Here is a 19,931-nt window from a genome sequence, read left to right on the forward strand (position 1 = left end):
GAATTATTAATTCATTAAAGCATATTATTCACAGCTTGGTGTTTGGTTGGGTTTATATAAATTTAATTTTTTAATAGTAAAAATGTTTTTATTAACAAGGTAGTTATCTGTGATTACATGTGGATTTCTTGTTCTTCATGCCTTATGCAGATAGGGTGACTCATTGCCGCTACTTTTTGTATGTGTAATTCTAAAATGTTGAATTGCAGAGGTTTTGTGATACAGGTGTTCTCTCTTCTAGGACTTTTCCAGATTGCTCAGAACAAAGTGGCAGTTCTTCTTCTAGCTGGCGGGCAGGGGACGAGACTCGGTGTTGCATATCCCAAGGGAATGTATGATGTTGGCTTGCCATCTCATAAGACCCTTTTTCAGATTCAGGCAGAGCGTATCCTGAAGCTTCAACAGTTAGCTGAAAAATACCATGGCAACAAATGCATCATTCCATGGTAAGATATGCCTCATTGTGGGAGAGTGTCTAACATATGTCGGGCTATACTATTCAAAATGCATGTATACTTTATTCATAAGCAGACATATTTCCTGTTACTAATGATTTCCCCAGGAGCTGCATTTTACTATATATGTTAAAAGTAATCTGTATTATAGCTAGATAAATGATCATGATAGTCAATGCACAATATAAATTCACCTCAGGCTCTTACATCCCTACCTGAGTACTTTTGGGGACTCATTGGGTTTTCTCAGTGTAGAAACTTTATATTGATTGGTAGTTTGTGTATAAACTTCCGAGTGAAAGTCCGTTTCTGTCTGAAAGTTGAAGGCATCGTTCTGTTGTTTCTAGCATTATTGAGTGGTCCATTGCTTTTCTGATTCCCAGTCTCTCTCTCCCTCTCTCCCTTTCTTCCTTTCTCTCTCTCCCGCCCTTCTCCCCCTCCCCCCAAAAGCATCTAAGGTCTCTTCTTATCATTGGCGTCTGAAATTTGATGACAAGGTGATAGGAGTCTGTTTTCAGTCGCTGCTGTCACCTCAGGGAGTCCTCACGGCCTAGAGACTCAGTACCCTCAAGGACCAGGTTATATAGCTCTCCCTATACCCCACCCTTCCCATACACAGCAACTGAAAGCCCCACTGATTTCTCTGCTGTGAGCCACACTCCGATCCCAGGCTCTGGCAGAGTGCTGTGTTCTTGGGGCCTACCTTGGCAAGTGTTGGTGTCCCGAGTACCAAGAGCTTATGGGAAATTCTGCTTTGTGTTTTAAAAGTTTTTGATTTAGCTCTTAAATCTCTTTGCCAGAGCAGCTTTGGAAATTATGGTTTGAGGGGGAAACCAGCTGTGTTTGCGATCCCTCAAGTCCCTAATCCTGTTGTTTTAGCCCCACGTGACCCACAAAAGCTCTGCTGGTTTCTCTGTCCTTCTGCCTGGTCCAAGCCCAGAGTCCCTACCACTAGCTTAGATCCCACATCAGCAGATACCCCCAGGAAGAGGCAGCTGCAAATCCTTAGCTCCTCTTTGAAAGATTCCCACCGTCTTGAATTTTAGTTCCAATCCATGTTGCTTCTGTAGCTCTCTGATGCCTTTAAAAATAGGCTTTTTGTAAATTTCCCAGCTTCACTAGCTCTTCAACATGGGTATTGGCAGGCAAGAAACCATTTTTTTTTATCTTGATTCCTTTGGGGATGTTTGAGGGACATCTGTGTTCAAAGCAGCCAATATTCTCCTTACAGCCCTGGCTCCCACTATCACATTGAATTTTCTTCTCTTTTCCTCACAACTTAGAATCTCTGTGCTCTTGTTATGCAGAGCAGTCTAGCCACCTCTTTGTACCCAAAGTTCAAAATACCCAGGATAACTTTTTTTTTTTAAAGATTTTATTTATTTATTTGAGAGAGAGAGAATGAGAGACAGAGAGCACGAGAGGGAAGAGGGTCAGAGGGAGAAGCAGACTCCCTGCTGAGCTGGGAGCCCGACGCGGGACTCGATCCCGGGACTCCAGGATCATGACCTGAGCCGAAGGCAGTCGTTTAATCAACTGAGCCACCCAGGCGCAGGATAACTTTTGGTGGGAAATTATACCATTTTCTTTCTTTATTCATTCAACATATATTGAATGCCTGCTTCTAGGTACGGGGGATGTATCAGCAACCAAAATGGACAAAAATCCCTACTTATATGTGGCATAAATTCTAGTAAGGGCAAAAACTACTGCAGTCACTAGTTTGCTTTTAAATAGAGTTTTTTACTCCTTTGCCACACTAGCATGGTTTGGATTTTTGTGAGAACAGATAATATAATTACACTTTTGAGATTTTAAATGGAGGGTGAGCAGAGCCCAGATTACATTTCAAAACTTTAGTAAAAAGAACCATAAGATATATATATATATATATGATATAATATATTCATTAGAATATATTACGTTTACCCTTTTCTCCCTATTTATTTATAATGGGAGTTTTAAATTTAGAATACAGTTTTCACAGAGTTCTACAGTGTTTGTTTAAGCCAGTTATAGGCTTTCTCTTGCAGGAGGTATGTTTAATATTGTTACATAGATTTATTTTATATGTAGGACTGATGAAGTTACTGGAAGAAAGGCACTTGGGTGGCAGCTAATGCTAACTTATCCAGGAAGAGCATGAAGGAAGTCAGAACAAAGAGGCAGTGTGCTCGATTTTTTTTTGCTTAGAAAATAGACAAGATTGAATCTTGCCCTAATTTCCAGAGCATTGTTGCTTAGAAGATCTACTTTTCTCTTGCAAGGTATATAATGACCAGTGGCAGAACAATGGAATCTACAAAGGAATTCTTCACAAAGCACAAGTACTTTGGTTTAAAGAAAGAGAATGTAATCTTTTTTCAGCAGGGAATGCTGCCTGCTATGAGTTTTGATGGGAAAATTATTTTGGAAGAGAAGAACAAGGTTTCTATGGCTCCAGGTTTGTAACCATGCTTATTTAAGGGTGACTAGAAATGGGAGTAACATAAATCATTATATTTTCATTTTTTTCTAATATGGTGATTTGGATGTTAAAAAATTAATATTTAAGATTTTATTGCAATTTGGCAAGGACTTAAAAAAGGAAAATGCCCATGGGTGAAATGGATACACTTTTATATTTTTTGTGGATGTCTGCCCTTGAGAACAACCTGAGCGGCACACAGAGTATTCATTCTCTTTACCCGGTATTTTATATCAGCAGTGTTCATGGCTGCATTACTTCTTGCAGCGAAAGATAGGAAACCATTTGCTCTTTAATAAACAAGAGGTTAAATTATAGTTTATCTGTAGTATTCTCAAACTGTAATAAAACTGTAATTGATTGGAGATACTAAATGACAAAGAGAAGTAGTGTCAGTAGTGACAGAATGGGAAGCGTGAAGCTGCGTGCCTGGTGTGGTGAGGGCCACCGCCCTGTATGGTTGCGGGTGGTGCATGCACAGTGTGTGACCACATGCAGCCACCTTGCATATGATCCCAACTATAAAAATAAATGTGTCGACAGGTTCATATCTACGTGAATATTTGGAGGAAAGGCTGACAGGAAATAAATAAAAGTGTTAACAGTGGTAGCCTCCAGATACAGGCTTTTGTTTCATCTTAAGTCTTTTTTTCTACTTAATTCTTTTTCATTAGTGGAAGACTACTATTTTTAGGTCGATTTGTGAAGTCCAGTTTTTTAAGCTGTGGCTGAGGGTGTTGGACGAAGTACATTAAAGCAGCACTAAAAACAGATGGGAAAAGAAGAGGCTTTTTTTTTCCTTTAAATTTTTTATTGTTATGTTAATCACCATACATTACATCATTAGTTTTTGATGCAGTGTTCCATGATTCATTGTTTGTGTATAACACCCAGTGCTCCATGCGGAACGTGCCCTCTTTAATACCCATCACCAGGCTAACCCATCCTCCCACCCCCCTCACCTCTAGAACCCTCAGTTTGTTTTTCAGAGTCCATCGTCTCTCATGGTTTGTCTCCCCCTCCAGTTTCCCCCCCCTTCATTCTTCCCCTCCTGCTATCTTCAAGAAGAGGCTTTTATGTATACTTATTTTAAATCTGATCTTCATATTAATCTGGTTTCCTAACAAGTTATTTGGTATAAAAAACTTGTGCATTTTTATTTTTGAGAAGGGTGACATTGTCAGTGTTGGGGCTGTAAGTACAGAGCTAACTTGAATAATAAAAATATTAATAAAACTTGAAATGTTATGAAATAATCATTGCTTGAGAAAGAACTTTATATTTCACAATGTACTACAGGCTAAATTGTTAAAAAGTCTGAGTTAAAAAGAAAAATATGGTCTTTGGGTTGCCTGGTCCTATATTAATAATGTTATTCTCTCGATACTTATGTTAAATTACTTTTGAAGTCATGTACTATAATTTTTTGACACCTGAGTTCTTCCTTATGGGTATTTATTTTTCTTGGCCCTGTGATGTAAAACTGCTTTTCAGAGATCTTCGCCCCACTTTGGAAACATTAACCCCAGTAAAGAAGTTTGGGATTACCCTCATAATGGGTTTGGTGTACTACTAATGGGCTGTTTTATTTCCCAGATGGGAATGGTGGTCTTTATCGGGCTCTTGCAGCCCAGAATATTGTGGAGGACATGGAGCAGAGAGGCATTTGGAGCATTCATGTCTATTGTGTTGACAACATCCTAGTAAAAGTGGCAGACCCACGGTTCATTGGATTTTGCATTCAGAAAGGAGCGGACTGCGGTGCGAAGGTAATGCCTTTCTCAACTTAGTGAGGCCATCAGTGAGCTTGCTCTGTCAGTGCATACGTTCCAGGACACGAACTAGAATCACCAGGGTGATTTAAATATGTTAGAACCATTTTCTCTCTAAAGTAACTACCCCCTGCCTACTCTTTTCTCTTAAATTGGCAGCATTTGATTTTGGAAATAATGTTGTATGCTTGTTCATTACAAGTAAGAGTTTAAAAATATGTGCGGATGGGGCGCCTGGGTGGTTCCGTCAGTTGAGTGTCCGTCCGATTCTTGATTTTGGCTCAGGTCATGAGCTCAGGGTCGTGAGATCAAGCCCCACGTGAGGCTCTGTGCTCAGCATGAAGCCTGACTGAGATTCTCTCTCTCCCTCTCCCTTTGCCCCTTCCCCAGTTTGCTTGCGCCTGCGCACACACGCGCTCTGTCTCTCTCACTCGAATAAGTAAAATCTTAAAAAAAAAAAAAATATGTGTGGATGATTTGTAAGTACCTGGGAGAGTGGATGATTATCACTAGGCCTGGGATGGATTCATTAATATCAAGTTGTTGAGGTTAGTCCACTTTCTTCCTATGACAGAGTTGCTGGAGTAGGAGGTAAGGGGAATATGGAGGGAACAGCAGATCGAGACTTCAGCAAGGCGTTTGACAAATCACCTCATGATAGTCTTATGATTAAGATGGAAATGTGCAGTCAGGGACAGTGAAGGAGATTGATAACTTTGACCACAAATGTACTGATAGGAAGATAGAGGGAGGTGATTCTTTTTAACATTTTTTTTAGTTGCATAGATGATGATGTAGGAGACTTGCCTTTATCGTAGCTAACGAAATATGTCCTGTATCTAGGAATAAAAGAGAACATGAAAACACTTTGGAAGATTTACTAATATAAATACTGCTTTTCTGGAAATCTGTAAAACTATCAATTCTCACCAAATTAAAGTATAACACAATTTTGGTCAAAGCCCCAGTGAGACTGTTTTGGGGACACTTAACAAAATGATTGTAAAGTTTAGAAATAACATGTGAAGGTGGCCAGGACAATGCTGAGAAGAGGTGATAAAGAAGGAAGAGGGTTGGAGACAGTCTACCAGGTACTAAACTGGGTTGTAAATAAAAAATAATTCGGAGTGTAGTACAGAAACCAGGATAGAATGACAGATTAATGGAATGTAATAGATCTTGCAGAAATAAGTCCATGTATATATAAGAATGCACTGTATAAAAACATGGCATTTCAAATCGGTGGGGGAAATGAATGAGATAACTGACTAAAAATAAAGTCTCTCCCTCAAAGCTCATAGAAAAATCAATTTCAAATGGATTACAAAGTTAAATATATAAAAAAAAGCCCATAAAGATGTTAAGGAGAAAATTGAGAATAATTTTACAATATTGACATGAAGGGAAGACCTTTCTGCCAGCAGCAAAAACCATACAATACAGTTTTCTGACAAAAACAAATTAGATATAAATTTTAAATATTTGGATTTAAAAAGGAGAACTGCCGTAAAAGACATACCATAGCCTTGGTTGGAAATTTTCTATTTTAAAGATGTCATTTTTCTTAAAATTACCTATAAATCTATGGCAAAGTCATAAAAGCTGGAGTTATAAATTTACCAGTGCAGGTTTTGCGAGATTAAGCTGGTGGACCTAATAAGACTCTTTTGGACTCTGAAAATAAAAAAAGTTGGTTTGGTTATTTAAGACCTCTCTCTGGTCTTAAATATACTATATTTATACTGTATATGCTGTAAATAGCTATTCAGTTGTAATAGAAACAGTACATTGTTAAGTAGCTACTAAGCTTTAAAAAAAAAAAAAACAAACTAGACTGTATTTCTGACTTTGCTCCGCTTGGTGTCACTCTTTATTCTAAATCAGAAACTTAAATTTTATTGCTCTGAGCTTCAAGTCCATTCAAATTCCATCTGGTCAACCCCTTCAGTCTCAGAAATGAGCACCCTGAGTTCTGGTCCTAAGTGAGTTCCAGGCTCAAGGTCCTTCATCACATTAACAGAAGCAGGATTAGAATTCATGTTTCCCAACTCTTAGCTTTAGGATCATATTACATTATAAAACCAAGCTCTTTAGATTGATTATGCTTTTGCTGATGGCTTAAAAACTTTAAATTAGGGCGCCTGGGTGGCTCAGTTGGTTAAGCCACTGCCTTCGGCTCAGGTCATGATCCTGGAGTCCCCGGATCGAGTCCTGCATCGGGCTCCCTGCTTGGCAGGGAGTCTGCTTCTCCCTCTGACCCTATCCCCTCTGATGTGCTCTCTCTCTCTCATTCTCTCTCTCTCAAATAAATAAATAAAATCTTTAAAAAAAAAAAACAACTTTAAATTAGTGTGCTAACTTTTGTGAGTTTACTGGTTACACGGGAGATACAGGTGTAACCAGTCACCCTTCACCACCTGTGGGTTCTCCAGGAGTCTCGGGCTTCCTCCTCAGCTCTATCTGGCATATAGGGTAGAAGTCACTCGATGAGCGACTACATAGTCAGATGGAACCGAAATATGGCAAGACTGGTATATGTTAACTTTCAGAAATGTTAGAAACCGTTTATGTAATCTGTCCTCCCACCCTTTTAATTTTAATTGCAAAATCAAGATATCAAAATTATTTTTAAGAACACCTAAATTAGGGAGTTATTCGTAGTGTGGTAGTAGAATAATTTGTCTTACTTCTTTCAAAGGCTCTGGTCTTTGTGAATTAAGGAATTAAGTATTTTCTATGGAGCAAGAGCCTTGAGAAAAGGCAGAGAGCCCAGGGGTTTGCAGAAGTACAAAGCTAAAAGGGTAGGAACCACTGTTAATTAAAGGTCACTTTGTAAAGCAGTTACAGTAACTGTGACATTAAAGTGTTACTTTGAACTCAGCTTTTCAGTTAGAGAAAGTTAGAGAAAATCAAACAAAATTTTATACTGTATAACTTTTTGTGTAGTATAAACTTGACTTCCAGCTTATGCAGTTTACAAATGCATTCTTTTGTAATCTAGAGTTTTATGATATTTGGAGGCTCCTAGTTGTCATAGAAGTAAATCTTTCAGGGGCGCCTGGGTGGCTCAGCTGGTTAAGCGTCTGAGTCTTGATTTTGGCTCAGGTCATGATCTCAGGGTCGTGAGATCGAGTCCTGCATTGGGCTTAGTACGGGGTGTGGAGCCTGCTTGGGATTCTCTCTCCCTCTGCAGGGAAGAGGAGTAAAAAAAGAAGTAAATCTTTCACTGACAGATTAACACTTGGGCAGTGTAAAGTGTGAATATGCTTAGTTTTGTTATCTATGGCTGGTCAGGAGTAGAGGCCTATGGAAGTGACTGGAAAATAAACCGTGTGTGTGTGTGTGTGTGTGTGTGTGTGTGTGTGTGTGTAAGTGGGAATGAGAGGAATCTATTCCAAATTCCATAGTGAGACCCCACTAGGAGTAGAGGCCTATGGAAGTGACTGGAAAATAAACCGTGTGTGTGTGTGTGTGTGTGTGTGTGTGTGTGTGTGTGTGTGTGTGTGTAAGTGGGAATGAGAGGAATCTATTCCAAATTCCATAGTGAGACCCCACTATGGAATATGTAAAGTGAGGGGTGGTGAGGAGTTGATCATTGCAAACAGGTCTGTGATTGATTTAAATCATTTTGTTGTAGGTTTCCCCCCAGTTTAATTCACTTCCTTGGGAGAAAGTTTCTCTTTATAGAATACTGCGCTCCTTTCAGGATGGCAAACCGTGAAGCTACACAGCAGCCTTGCGCACCCCCTGTAGCTCTAACTGCTGTGTAGGTGAAGTCGGCGTTAGTGGCTTTATCGTCTGGAGGCGGCTGCCGCCCGCTGTATTTATTTTAAGAAATCAGTTGCTGAAGGAAAAGTTTTAGCTTTATTGATGTAATTTCTTAGGATAGACTTTTCAAATTGGGGACAGATTTTTCAGACTACTCTGAAGCATGCTGAATTGCTCACTGAACAGGGCAAACAAAGCAGTATCTTTAAATACTTGCTGTCGTTTGATTGTTCAGTTGGATATTCATCTCATCTGAAACTTGATTTTATATTAGTGTATCACATACAGTTCTTCGGTAATTTTCTTCTGAACAGTTTAGGCCAGTGCTGTGTTGGATTAGGGTGGTGGGGTATCAGTCACTTGTGAGGGTTTTTTTTTTTTTTTAAAGATTTTATTTATTTATTTGAGAGAGAGAGAGAATGAGAGATAGAAAGCACGAGAGGGAAGAGGGTCAGAGGGAGAAGCAGACTCCCCGCTGAGCAGGAAGCCCGATGCGGGACTCGATCCCGGGACTCCAGGATCATGACCTGAGCCGAAGGCAGTCGCTCAACCAACTGAGCCACCCAGGTGCCCTTGTGAGGGTTTTTTTAATTGCATACTCTATATTTCCCTGTGATTTCTTGTTTAAAGATTTATTTATTTATTTTGGGGGGGCGTGGAGACCATGAACTGGGGAAGGGGGAGAGGGAGAGGCAGAGAATCTCAAGCAGACTCCACACTGAGTGTGGAGCCCGACGTGGGACTCGATCTCATAACCCATGAGATCATGACCTGAGCCAAAATCAAGAGCCAGCGTCTTGACCGACTGAGCCACCCAGGTGCCCCTATTTTTCCCTGTGATTTTGATATACACCTTTCTCTCAGCTTCCCCACCAGCTTAGAGCCATTGTTAGATTATCAAATCACTGGTTTTCAGACTTTTTTTAAAAGCATAGAATGTCTTACTTCAAACAAAGTCTAGCCTGCAAAACAGCTAAATATGGGTGGGCTTTTCTGATTGAAGTTGGAGCCAGATTGAAGTGACTTGCCTGGTCTAATGCCCCCTACCTCCTGGCCGTCTCCCTGAAAAACAAGGAAAATGGTGTATTCATGAAGGAAAACGAAAGAAACACCATTTTCTTTTTTTTTTTTAAGATTTTATTTATTTATTTGATAGAGAGAGAGAGCACAAGTAGGCAGAGCAGCAGTCAGAGGGAGAGGGGGAAGCAGGCTCCCCACTGAGCAGGGAGCCCGATGTGGGGCTCGACCCAGGACCCTGAGATCATGACCGAAGCCGAAGGCAGACGCTTAACTGACTGAGCCAATCAGGCACCTGAAACACCATTTTCAAATGAAATAATGATTTGGACAGTACCAAATGAGAGGCAAAATGCCTTACCTTTGTCTTGTGAATCCCAGAGAAATTTCATTTCATTTATTCTCAAAGCAGTTGAGTGTAGTTAAGGATAAATTAATTAAAATAAAACATATTTGGGGGGGAGGTAGACTCCTCATTTAATTATTCCCAGTCCAGTGTGATTTCCTCTGGGCTCTGTGTGTATGATGAAATTTCTATTCCATAGTTTCATTAGGTGATAAATAGGAAGGAGGTAATTTACTTCATTTCCAGTTGGACAGTAGTCTGTCAAAGAATAGAAAGATGGACAGGTGGTTGTCCACAGTTAAAGGTTCCTTTGCCTTAAAGACAATATAAGCAAAACTGCAGATGCAGCCTTTGGAAATGGCAAATGTCCCGTGTAGCATTTGATTATATTTCTTCTCCTGCTGTCTTTCTTTGGGCAGGTGGTAGAGAAAACGAACCCTACGGAGCCAGTGGGGGTGGTTTGCCGCGTGGATGGAGTCTACCAGGTGGTGGAGTACAGTGAGATTTCCCTGGCGACGGCTCAGAAACGAAGCTCGGATGGACGCCTGCTATTCAATGCAGGGAACATAGCCAACCATTTCTTCACCGTACCATTTCTGAGAGATGTTGTCAAGTATGAGCAAGATGGGGGCTTTTATTAAAATTTTTCTTTTATCGTTAATCAGGAACTGAGTCACTAGAGAAGTAGAAGGACACCCCAAGTCCAAATTCTACAGAATTCATCTTTATCAAATGGAAATTTATCTCATATTGTAGTTGTTTTTAGGAAGATGCATTATAGGGTGCAGGTTTGTAGAAGTCCATCCTTCGCTGCATTGCCTGCAGTCCAAAGCACTTCTTCTTTTTCTTCTCTTCCTCTTTTCCCTCCAGCTATCTTAGGTTCTGGTGAAGCAAAGAGTAAGAAATGAAACACTCTCTACCAAGTGGTAAACTTTAAAAAATGTAGATATCTGCTTTGCACCTACTGAATCAGAATTTCTGGTGGTAGATGCATGTCATCTGTATTTTTGAAAATCTGCCCACACAATTTTAATCAGTTCCCAGACTAGCATTTAGGAGCTAGTGCATTAGAGGGTCGAGAAAAAAGTACTTGAGCCCTGGATGGAAATTAGCATGGTAGGATAAAAGAATAAAATAAGAGCTACTTTATTCTATCGGTTTGTTAAATGAAGGACATTCTCACTATCTGCTTCTTCATTTGATAGCTTTTAGACATTCACGATGACAATCTATTTTTAAAAAAGTTACTTAGCTTTGCTTTAGAATATTGACTCCAGTTCCAGAATATTTCCCATTCTACTCTGCGGTCTGTAACTGTGCTGCTATTAATTCATCCATAGTAACTTATTAATCCTCATCTTTCCATTCCACACTTCAAGGGCTCTCAGTTGGGAAAGCTGGGGCAAAGAGCAGAACATTTTATGGAAGACAGGAAAATTATGGGAGAGACATTGGTGTGAGCTGTGTGGTGTATATTCTTTAATGTGGAGATCATTATTGGATTTTTTAAAAATTTAAGGAAGTAAATAGGGAAATCTCTTTGTCTAATATTTAAATATGAATTGAAACTTAGCAGATGTGCTTCACTTTGAAAGTCTTAGTATTGGTTGTCGATGCATTTGTTCCTGGGTGTGATTATCAGATTTTCTGGCATTTTAATTTTTTTTTTTTTTCCCCTACTTAGTATTTATGAACCTCAGTTGCAGCACCATGTGGCTCAAAAGAAGATTCCATATGTGGATTCCCAGGGGCAATTAATTAAGCCAGACAAACCAAATGGAATAAAGATGGAAAAATTTGTCTTTGACATCTTCCAGTTTGCAAAGTATGTTTTGAGTAGCAAGAGTAAGGTTAGGTACGGGTCTTGAAATGTTGCTTTTTACTCTGTGAGGCAGGACGCTGTTTTTAGGAGACACTGGGTAGCATATAGTCAGGTATGGTGTTCTGATTGTGAGTGTACTGTCTAGACTCCTTATCATTCTCTAGTATGGGAGTATGGTGTGAGTTGCCTGTGAGTATGTTTTATGTCGGTTAGTCCGTTATCTGACTGACTCTCCTGCAAAACTGTGAAATTTTGTTAAAATTGTCACTTCTTTGGGCTAAGAGACTAAAAAGGTTGAGATAGAGAACTTGTCCACGTTGTGTGTAGGATGCCTGACCTGTGAGTAAATGTTTCAGGGAACATGGTTTTAAATTATATAGTTCTCCGTCAAAGATCACATTTGGTGTTGAGGTTTGTGTTTCAGAATTTTGCCAGTATGAAAATGCAGAAGACAAATTAGCTGTGTAAGATTAATCTTCCCATGTGCATTTCTAAATCATCCTTTTTTTTCCCCCCCAGAACAGATTCTCATGTAATTTGCATTAAGATTTCTGACCTTTCTGACTTGAGATGAAGTGTTTTATAGTCGGGGATGAAAATAATTTGTTATTTTGCATTGGAGAAGGGAATTCCAACTTCCTTTAGTCCAGGAACGAGATTTATTTCTTTTGGCACTCAGCTGAGAGAGAGCCTGTAAGATTGGGGACCGGAGGCTTAGCCCTGTAGAGAGGGTTGGAGTCGTGTTTGCAGTTTTACTTCACACTAGAGTGGTGTCTTTGTGGTTCCACTCTAGGAAGTTTGTGGTGTATGAAGTGCTGCGAGAAGATGAGTTTTCCCCACTAAAGAATGCGGACAGTCAGAACGGGAAGGACAATCCTACTACTGCGAGGCACGCCTTGCTGTCCCTTCATCACTGCTGGGTCCTCAACGCAGGGGGCCACTTCATCGACGAAAATGGCTCTCGCCTCCCAGCCATTCCCCGGTAAGTCAGTCTCTTCTCCTGTGTGACAATGCTCCCTGGACTTTTCCTCTTGGACCTGTCTCCCCTCTCTCTGATATATTCCCACATCTTTTTAAAAAAAGCAGAAGACTGATGTGGGCAGTTCCTGCTATGAAATAATCTGGACGCCTGGCCCATTACAGAGAGAATGATCGCTTTACTTGCCCGTATCGAGGAATCCCTTGTTTTGGACACATGTCCTCCTGGGCAGCGTATGAGTCCCGCTGAGGGGTGCTCGGGAGGCCATCCCGTTGGTGCGTCGTGGGGTAAAGGCCGTCAGGCGCGCAGGCCCCGAGAGGGAGAGGACTGGGCGCGGCTCCGCTCTGCGTGCGTGGTTCCCCACCCCGCCCAGCCTCACACCTGCTGCCCGCAGGCCGCCTGGAGACGGGAGACAGGCCCTCGCCCTTCTTTCTGTGACGCTTTCACCGTCGCGGGGGGAGATGCCGGCAAGGGGAGAGGGGATGGCTCTTACATTCCCAGGTACTCAGACTTCACATATGTTTTGGCATTTTTAGAACTTAAAAAAAGAAGGTCCTTCTAGCTCTTTAAATCTGAGATAAAGCACTTTTAAGCTCAGGCTTCTCTTTTGTGAGCACCGAGAATTACCCCCTTGTAAATCCTGTGGTATTTATGTACTTAGGTCAGAAACGTTCTGCCAATCATTTCTGTGTTGAGGACGAAACGGCTGGCTGCATGCACAGGGGCGCTCGCATGCCTCGGTGCACCTTAGGGCCCTGGGCCTTGGAGCTCCCTGGCCATGCCTGTGTTTTCCCGGGAAGGAGCTGCGGTAAGCGGCCTCCATCCAGAGCCACTCTCAGGCTCTGACTCGCCCGCAGGCCTGCTCCTTTGCACATCACATTATCCTCACGCTTCATCGTTGGCCATTGAGTTCGTTTTGGCCCCTTCAGATTTCCTTTGCCAAGTTTATAATTTACCATAAATACATGCCTTTCGGTCAAGTATATTTTGCAATTCCACTTCATTGTTATTGTTTGATTTGTTTTCCATTCCCATTAATGCTTATTTATTCCTACATAGCAGTGCTACAAATGGAAAGTCAGAGACCATCACAGCTGATGTCAATCTCAAGTAAATATCCCAGCCTGCCTGCAGTGCATGGTGCCGGGGCTGTGCTTCCCTCCCTACTAACTGGCATCGTAGTTTAGCGCTCTGCCTCTTGGTGGTCTGGGGGGGCGGGGTGGATGGCCGCAGCTTTGGTGGGGGCGGACTGTGCTTCCTTGGTGGCAGGTATCTGTCTGGATACCACTAACTCAGAGTCTCGGTGCATGCTGGAAATGGGGAACATGCTTTACTAAAGAACCTGACGTGGATGTTCGAGCCTGCAGGGACAACTTGACGAGTGATAGGTAGGGTGTCGGGCAGGTTCCAGGCCAGGGAGAACAAATTCTGATTGCAGCAGAAGCTAGAGGAACCTCACCTTTGGAAGCTGTGTCTTACTGGATTGGATAGATGTTCTCAGTAGGAAGGCTGACTGCCTCTAACATATCTGATGGCTCCTTGTGCGGAGAAAATGATTCTCTTAATGTTTTCTCATCCTGACAGCTCCCTTCTCGGTGTTAATTTTAGTCCATTACTGTCTTGCTCCCAAGGAAGGAAGCTTTTTGTCTGAATGGCAGATAATTTTTAGCTGGAAGTAGCACGTATCCTGTCTCACCTGGGTACTGACAGAGTTTGAAAAAGCCATTATCCTTACAGCTAAAGAGACAGCTTGAGGTCCTTGCTACATTTGAAGAGTTACTAGTTTAGTTGGAATTTTAAGTTTTGAAGATAATTTGGGAAATGTGTATAAGGCAAAGGATCTGGAGCTATCTCGGGAGTAGCAGGGATGTCATTTTCATCCCTGTAATTCCCCACCCCACCTGTGCCACTCACTTTTGCCCCATGGAGACAAGTGCCTGTGGGTGGCAGTGTTTCCCATGTGTGGGCTTGTCTTGTAGACAAGTGGACTCACAGATCCAGTAGTTTCTTAGAGGAGCCCTAGGTGACTGTGGGCCCTCGTGCCGTGAGGACCTGGACACAGACCACTTTGTTATTTTCTGTCCCATCCATCATTTTTAATATATGGAGGCAAGTTGTTTTTAGAATTTGAGAAATGGATTTTTGACCCCAAATTTCTTTCTCACTGAGCCATGCTTTTAACCTCAAAAGTGAAATGGTTTCTTAATTATACAAGTGAAATCAACAGCCAGCTGTCTTAGCAAAGATACAAAATGTTTTAAACATTAGTTCTTGTTTGCATTCTCTTACTTAGTACTTTCCCCCCCATTTACTTCATTTTAGCCATTTGCAGAATAATTAAACTGAAATCAAAATTTGGCCCCAGATGAGATTGCAGACTTAAGAATTTAAGCAGGGACTATTTCTATCTCTAAAGGATGCCCTCGAGAGTAGAAAAAGATTACTGAAAAGTGAGAGATGACAAGAAAGTACTTTGTATAAAAGGGGGAGGAAACAGGCTGGGAGATAATTCTCAAAGAATGGAAGCAAGCTTGCTGAGTTTTGACCAAGTGACATGATTTTTATTTTTTATCTTAGCATTTCTGGAACAGTTAGTTACTGAAAGTATGCTTGGCTAAAGAATTGGGGGATAATATGTTATTGGTTTAAGTTGCCTGTCTCCTGAGATTTTGCATTTGGTGATGGTAACTTCTGTCTTTCCTCCTTCTGGGCATCCAACCTTGTTTATTAAGAGTGACTTTCTTAGTTTCTTGCAGTATCTTTTTGGGACTCTAAAAGAAGTTGTATTTTGGTCCGCCATGTGTTCCTTGGGTTCAAAGCCACCTTCTGATCCTGGCACACCAAATCCCTCAGGGGTTCTGGTGGGACTGGGCTGTCTAGATCTTCTCAGTGGAATGGGCCCTTATTTTTCCCATTTGGTTTAATATGAGTCCAAGCTGCCCCAGAGGGTCTGGACCAGATTTCTTGAGCTCTGTTGATAGGATCTGACACATACCTGGACAGAAGTGTGCCCCATCTTTAATTCGTCTTTTCTCCAAGTTAGTCTGTCATCCGCCTACCCCCCATAGTTCATTTATTTATTCAGCCAACAAACATTTGTAGGCCTGCTCACAGACCTACAGGTACTGCTAGTGTCCGGGTGCTGGAGTAGCTTACACAAGAGGAAGGAGTCACTTCTTACAGCCTGCTGGGAGGGCAAGGTGCATAAAAGTGACATCATCAGACAGTGTGTGTTTATGTGTTAAATATATGATACAAATAATAATTTACTATGATTTAGGAGGCAGTGACTTAGCAGATGTCTATTAAATTTTTTTTATAGAAATAAATGGGAGTTATCACTATGAAATGCAGTGGTCAAGGAAAGGGGGGGCTTGGCTACGTCTCGGAGGATGGCTATGACCCGGGTAGCCCAGGTGTTTATTGGACCGTGGTTGAGGTATAACCCGGGTAGCCCAGGTGTTTATTGGACCATAGTTGAGGATGACTTGGGGTACTCCAGAGCGCGGGCAGCCGGCCTGGTTCGAGTGGAAAGTAGTGGGACAAGTGAGTGGGAGCAGGTAGAGAGCACCCTGGATTCAAACTAATGGTTCTCTTTAGAGGAAGTTTGGGCATCGCTAAACTCAGAAGCCCTGTGATTTTGTTGATTCCACCAAAGCTTCAGATACATGGTTGGTAAAACAAAGGACAGCTACAGGTTGAGGCTGTAAGAGACTAGTTTTTTGTTAGTTTGTTTTAAGAGCGAGGGCGTGAGCAGGAGGGGTGGGGCGGAGGGAGAGGGAGAATCGTAAGCGGGACTCACGCCCAGCCAGCTCGGAGCCCTGGGCTCGATCCTGTGACCCCGAGATCATGACCTGAGCTGACATCAAGAGTTGGATGCTCAGCTGACCAAGCTGCCCAGGCGCCCGGAGACTAGTTTTTGTGTGCTCTGTATCCTACTGGTGGAAAAACCTACAGATCTAATGCCTTAAACATATGAAGAACACTATTTATTGGCTTTTATATTAAAAACTTAGAATCAAAAACTAATGATGTAATGTATGGTGATTAACATAACAATAAAAACTTAGAAACTTTTAGAAACTCAGGATTGAGTGGCTATATGTGTTAGAATGTGACCTGGAGGAAGGGTCCTGGGATCGAGCCCCACATCGGGCTCCCTGCTCGGCGGGAAGCCTGCCTCTCCTCTCCCACTCCCCCTGCTTGTGTTCCCTCTCTCGCTGTGTCTCTCTGTCAAATAAATGAGTAACATCTTAAAAAAAAAAAAAAGGGCAGTACTGTCCAATAGAACTTCCCGTAGGGAAGGAAATACTCTAAAGCTGTGTTGTCCGATTTGGCAGCTACTGAGCACTTGAAATGTGGTTTTTATGACTGAGGAACTGAATTTTAAAATTTTAGTTCATTTTAAAAATTTTAATAAAGTTTAGGTAACCACATGTGGCTAGTGGCCAGTGTATTTTGGATAGTGCAGCTTTAGAATGTTTGTCCATAGTAGTATCTAAACTCTCAAGGTTGTGGCAAGGATTGAAGGGAAATATGGATTCAAAGTAGCTAGCAGTGGGCCAGAGCCATAGTTTATATTCCATAAATAGTCCCTTCCTTATCACATTAAAAGTTGGAAATGATAAAAAATGAGATGTACATTAGCAGATAAGTATATCAGTATAGGTGCTTTGAAAACCCACTGGTAATTACTGGCACTTGCCCAAAACAGTGTCTTCTGCACTTGATCTTAGCCAAAAGGCCGAGAAGCGATCCAAATAGTGTCTCCTGGACCATGACAAATTCATGTTTAGTTGATGCTCAGGGAATTTGGTGACCATCAGGATAGAGTCTGTTCTGTTTGTCTAACTGGGAGAATTTGATTATCTGCAAGCTTCTCAGAGGAAAGTGATGGTCTGTACTTTCACTCTGGCAATAATGTGAGAAGCAAAACCTTTAACATGTTTTTTTTTTTTTTCTTAGCTTGAAGGATGCCAATGATGTACCAATTCAGTGTGAAATCTCTCCTCTTATCTCCTATGCTGGAGAAGTAAGTTTGATTTGTTTTTTCCCTGTTCTTTTAAAGGTAGAATCCGGAGACTGTTTCATATTTAAGTAGAGTTGCCCATTTCCCAGTGCCCTGCCCTGCTGATCCTGGGAATGAACAAAGAAGTTGCATTTGTTCTGAATTTTTTTTCTTTGAGAATTCCTGTTACAGCTTTGCATCTGTCCCACAAGTGGCTTAGTTGCCATGAACAGAATGTTTAATATTTTATCCATTTCATTGACATACCGAAATGCAGTGGTCTTTCAAAAAAAAATCAGCCTTGTGTTTTAGATAAATCATCTAGTTTTTTTTTTTTTTAATTGGAATATAGTTGACCCACAATGTTAATTTCAGGTGTGCAGCATAGTGATTCACCAAGTCTACACATTCTGTGTTCACCAGTGTAGCTACCACCTGGCACCACACAACGCGATTACGGTATCACTGACTGTACATATTCTCTAGGCTGTGCCTTCCATCCCTGTAACTTATTCATTCCGTAACCAGAAGTCTCTGCCTACCACTTTCCTTCACCCATTTTGCCGACCCCTTATCCCCTCCCCTCTGGCCACCATCAGATTGTTCTCTGTATTTATGGGTTGTCTGGCTTTTTAAAACTTAGTGTAATTTTTCCTCTCAAAGGGTTATTTTGTTCATACACTTGGTACTCTCACTTTTAAGACTGGAAGATACAGGCGTTCCTATTCTTCTAATAATGTAATATTTTTTCTGGAGATCCTTGTCAGGTTGCTTAATTTCAGCATCAGAGACAGCCACACTGCTTAGAAAATTAACTCTGTTGGGTAATGGTGATAGGAAGAATGACTAACATCTTACTAACTTTAGAAATTATAATCAGTAATTTTCCTTTCTTTGTTGTTTGTTTTATGCGTCTATAAATTGGTCATTAAGCTCAGTTTAAAAAGTATACGAAATAGGTTTTTTATTTGCTTTTAAATTCTACCTCTCATCCAACTTTTTGGCATCTGTGCTTTAAATCTTTATTATAGTCACTAAGTCCAGTCTTGTATGACTAGTGCCCACTAATTTTCTAACTATGTTTCATTTTAACCCTTTTTTCAGGGGATAGAAAGTTATGTGGCAGATAAAGAATTCCATGCACCGTTAATCATTGATGAGAATGGAGTCCACGAGCTGGTGAAGAATGGTATATGAACCAGAAACCAAGTTCACCACAGTAAGAATAGCTTTTATTTTTGATAGACCAACTGTGAACCTCAGGACCTCTCCTGGAATACTCACGTTTGAATATCTACAGGGTTTCACCTTGCTTGTTGAACTCTTACAACTACTCCATGTTCCCCAAGATCCAGATGACCGAGCTTCAGAAAGCATTTTTATGATTTTCAGCTCATTGAAGGTCTTATTTATATTTTTTAACTGTGTGATTTTTTTTTTTTTCCAAGCCAAGGAAAACATTGGCCATCCAGGAAATTTCCTACAGCTTGGGTATAGTCAGGGTATTCAACATCACCGTACTTGGAGCTGGAAACATTTGTTTTCAAAGTTATACATAGTAATTAATATGTCCTTATATGTATCGAAAGGTTTCTATGGTACTAAAAGTTTGTTTTATTTTATCAAAAATTAAATTTTTTTAAGAAAATAATTGGACAGTAAAATAAACATTTCTTCTTGTCTCTGGAATGTCATTTGTACCTTGAGGAAGTTATTCCACTAGGAAATAGGAAACTTGGGAGGCACTTTGAGATAGTACAAGAAACCAGATTGGCACTCCAGGGATGTGGCCCCACAGGTCTCAAAGGAATCCCTCTCTTTGGGTGGTACCCTCCTGTCACTTCATAACTAACAGTGGCTCTGAACCAGAGATGACATGCCTCCTGCAAGGGGCATTGGGCAATGTTGCAGCTGAGATGGTGGGATGGTGGTTCTGACGTGTAACGAGAGAGAGGCCAGGGATGATCCTAGACGTCCTGCAGTGCAGGGGCAGGGGGCAGACTCCCGCAGCAAAGAATTATCTGGCCCACACTGTCAGTACTGTTGAGGTTGAGGAACCTTGTTTCATATCATTGGTTTATTCTCTTACCCAAATGTTTGGTGGCACTTAGGAATTCAGAAGAACACGGTTCTGGCCTTTCCCCAGGCGAGTTAATCCCTCCCACTTCAGATTTTCTTTGTTCATCTAGAGGATGAAAAAATGGCCGGGGGGGTGGGGGGAGGGTAGGTGGGGAGGGTTCCTTAAAATATGGGCCATAGATCATTGGTCATTAATAAGGGTTAAAAATGTAGTTTGC

General features: G+C 41.3%; 1 protein-coding gene across 2 annotated transcripts in view; it reads left to right on the forward strand.

Moving 5' to 3' along the window:
• Nucleotides 1-19,323, forward strand: part of UAP1 (UDP-N-acetylglucosamine pyrophosphorylase 1) — a 35,549-nt gene extending 16,226 nt beyond the window's left edge. For both annotated transcript variants that reach the window (XM_088016937.1, XM_028104761.2), the window contains 8 exons: nucleotides 242-446; nucleotides 2,723-2,898; nucleotides 4,519-4,691; nucleotides 10,245-10,438; nucleotides 11,510-11,650; nucleotides 12,441-12,629; nucleotides 17,592-17,658; nucleotides 18,739-19,323. In XM_088016937.1, the coding sequence (XP_087873063.1) occupies nucleotides 242-446; nucleotides 2,723-2,898; nucleotides 4,519-4,691; nucleotides 10,245-10,438; nucleotides 11,510-11,650; nucleotides 12,441-12,629; nucleotides 17,592-17,658; nucleotides 18,739-18,831 (1,238 nt within the window). In that variant the 3' untranslated portion in view covers nucleotides 18,832-19,323. The remainder of the gene's footprint in view (nucleotides 1-241; nucleotides 447-2,722; nucleotides 2,899-4,518; nucleotides 4,692-10,244; nucleotides 10,439-11,509; nucleotides 11,651-12,440; nucleotides 12,630-17,591; nucleotides 17,659-18,738) is intronic.
• Nucleotides 19,324-19,931: the final 608 nt, after the last annotated feature.

The sequence above is a fragment of the Eumetopias jubatus genome, unplaced genomic scaffold (assembly GCF_037043125.1).
Source record: "Eumetopias jubatus isolate StellerSeaLion01/CBP00866 unplaced genomic scaffold, mEumJub1_p1.0 scaffold_12, whole genome shotgun sequence".
NCBI classification, from domain to species: Eukaryota; Metazoa; Chordata; class Mammalia; order Carnivora; family Otariidae; genus Eumetopias; species Eumetopias jubatus.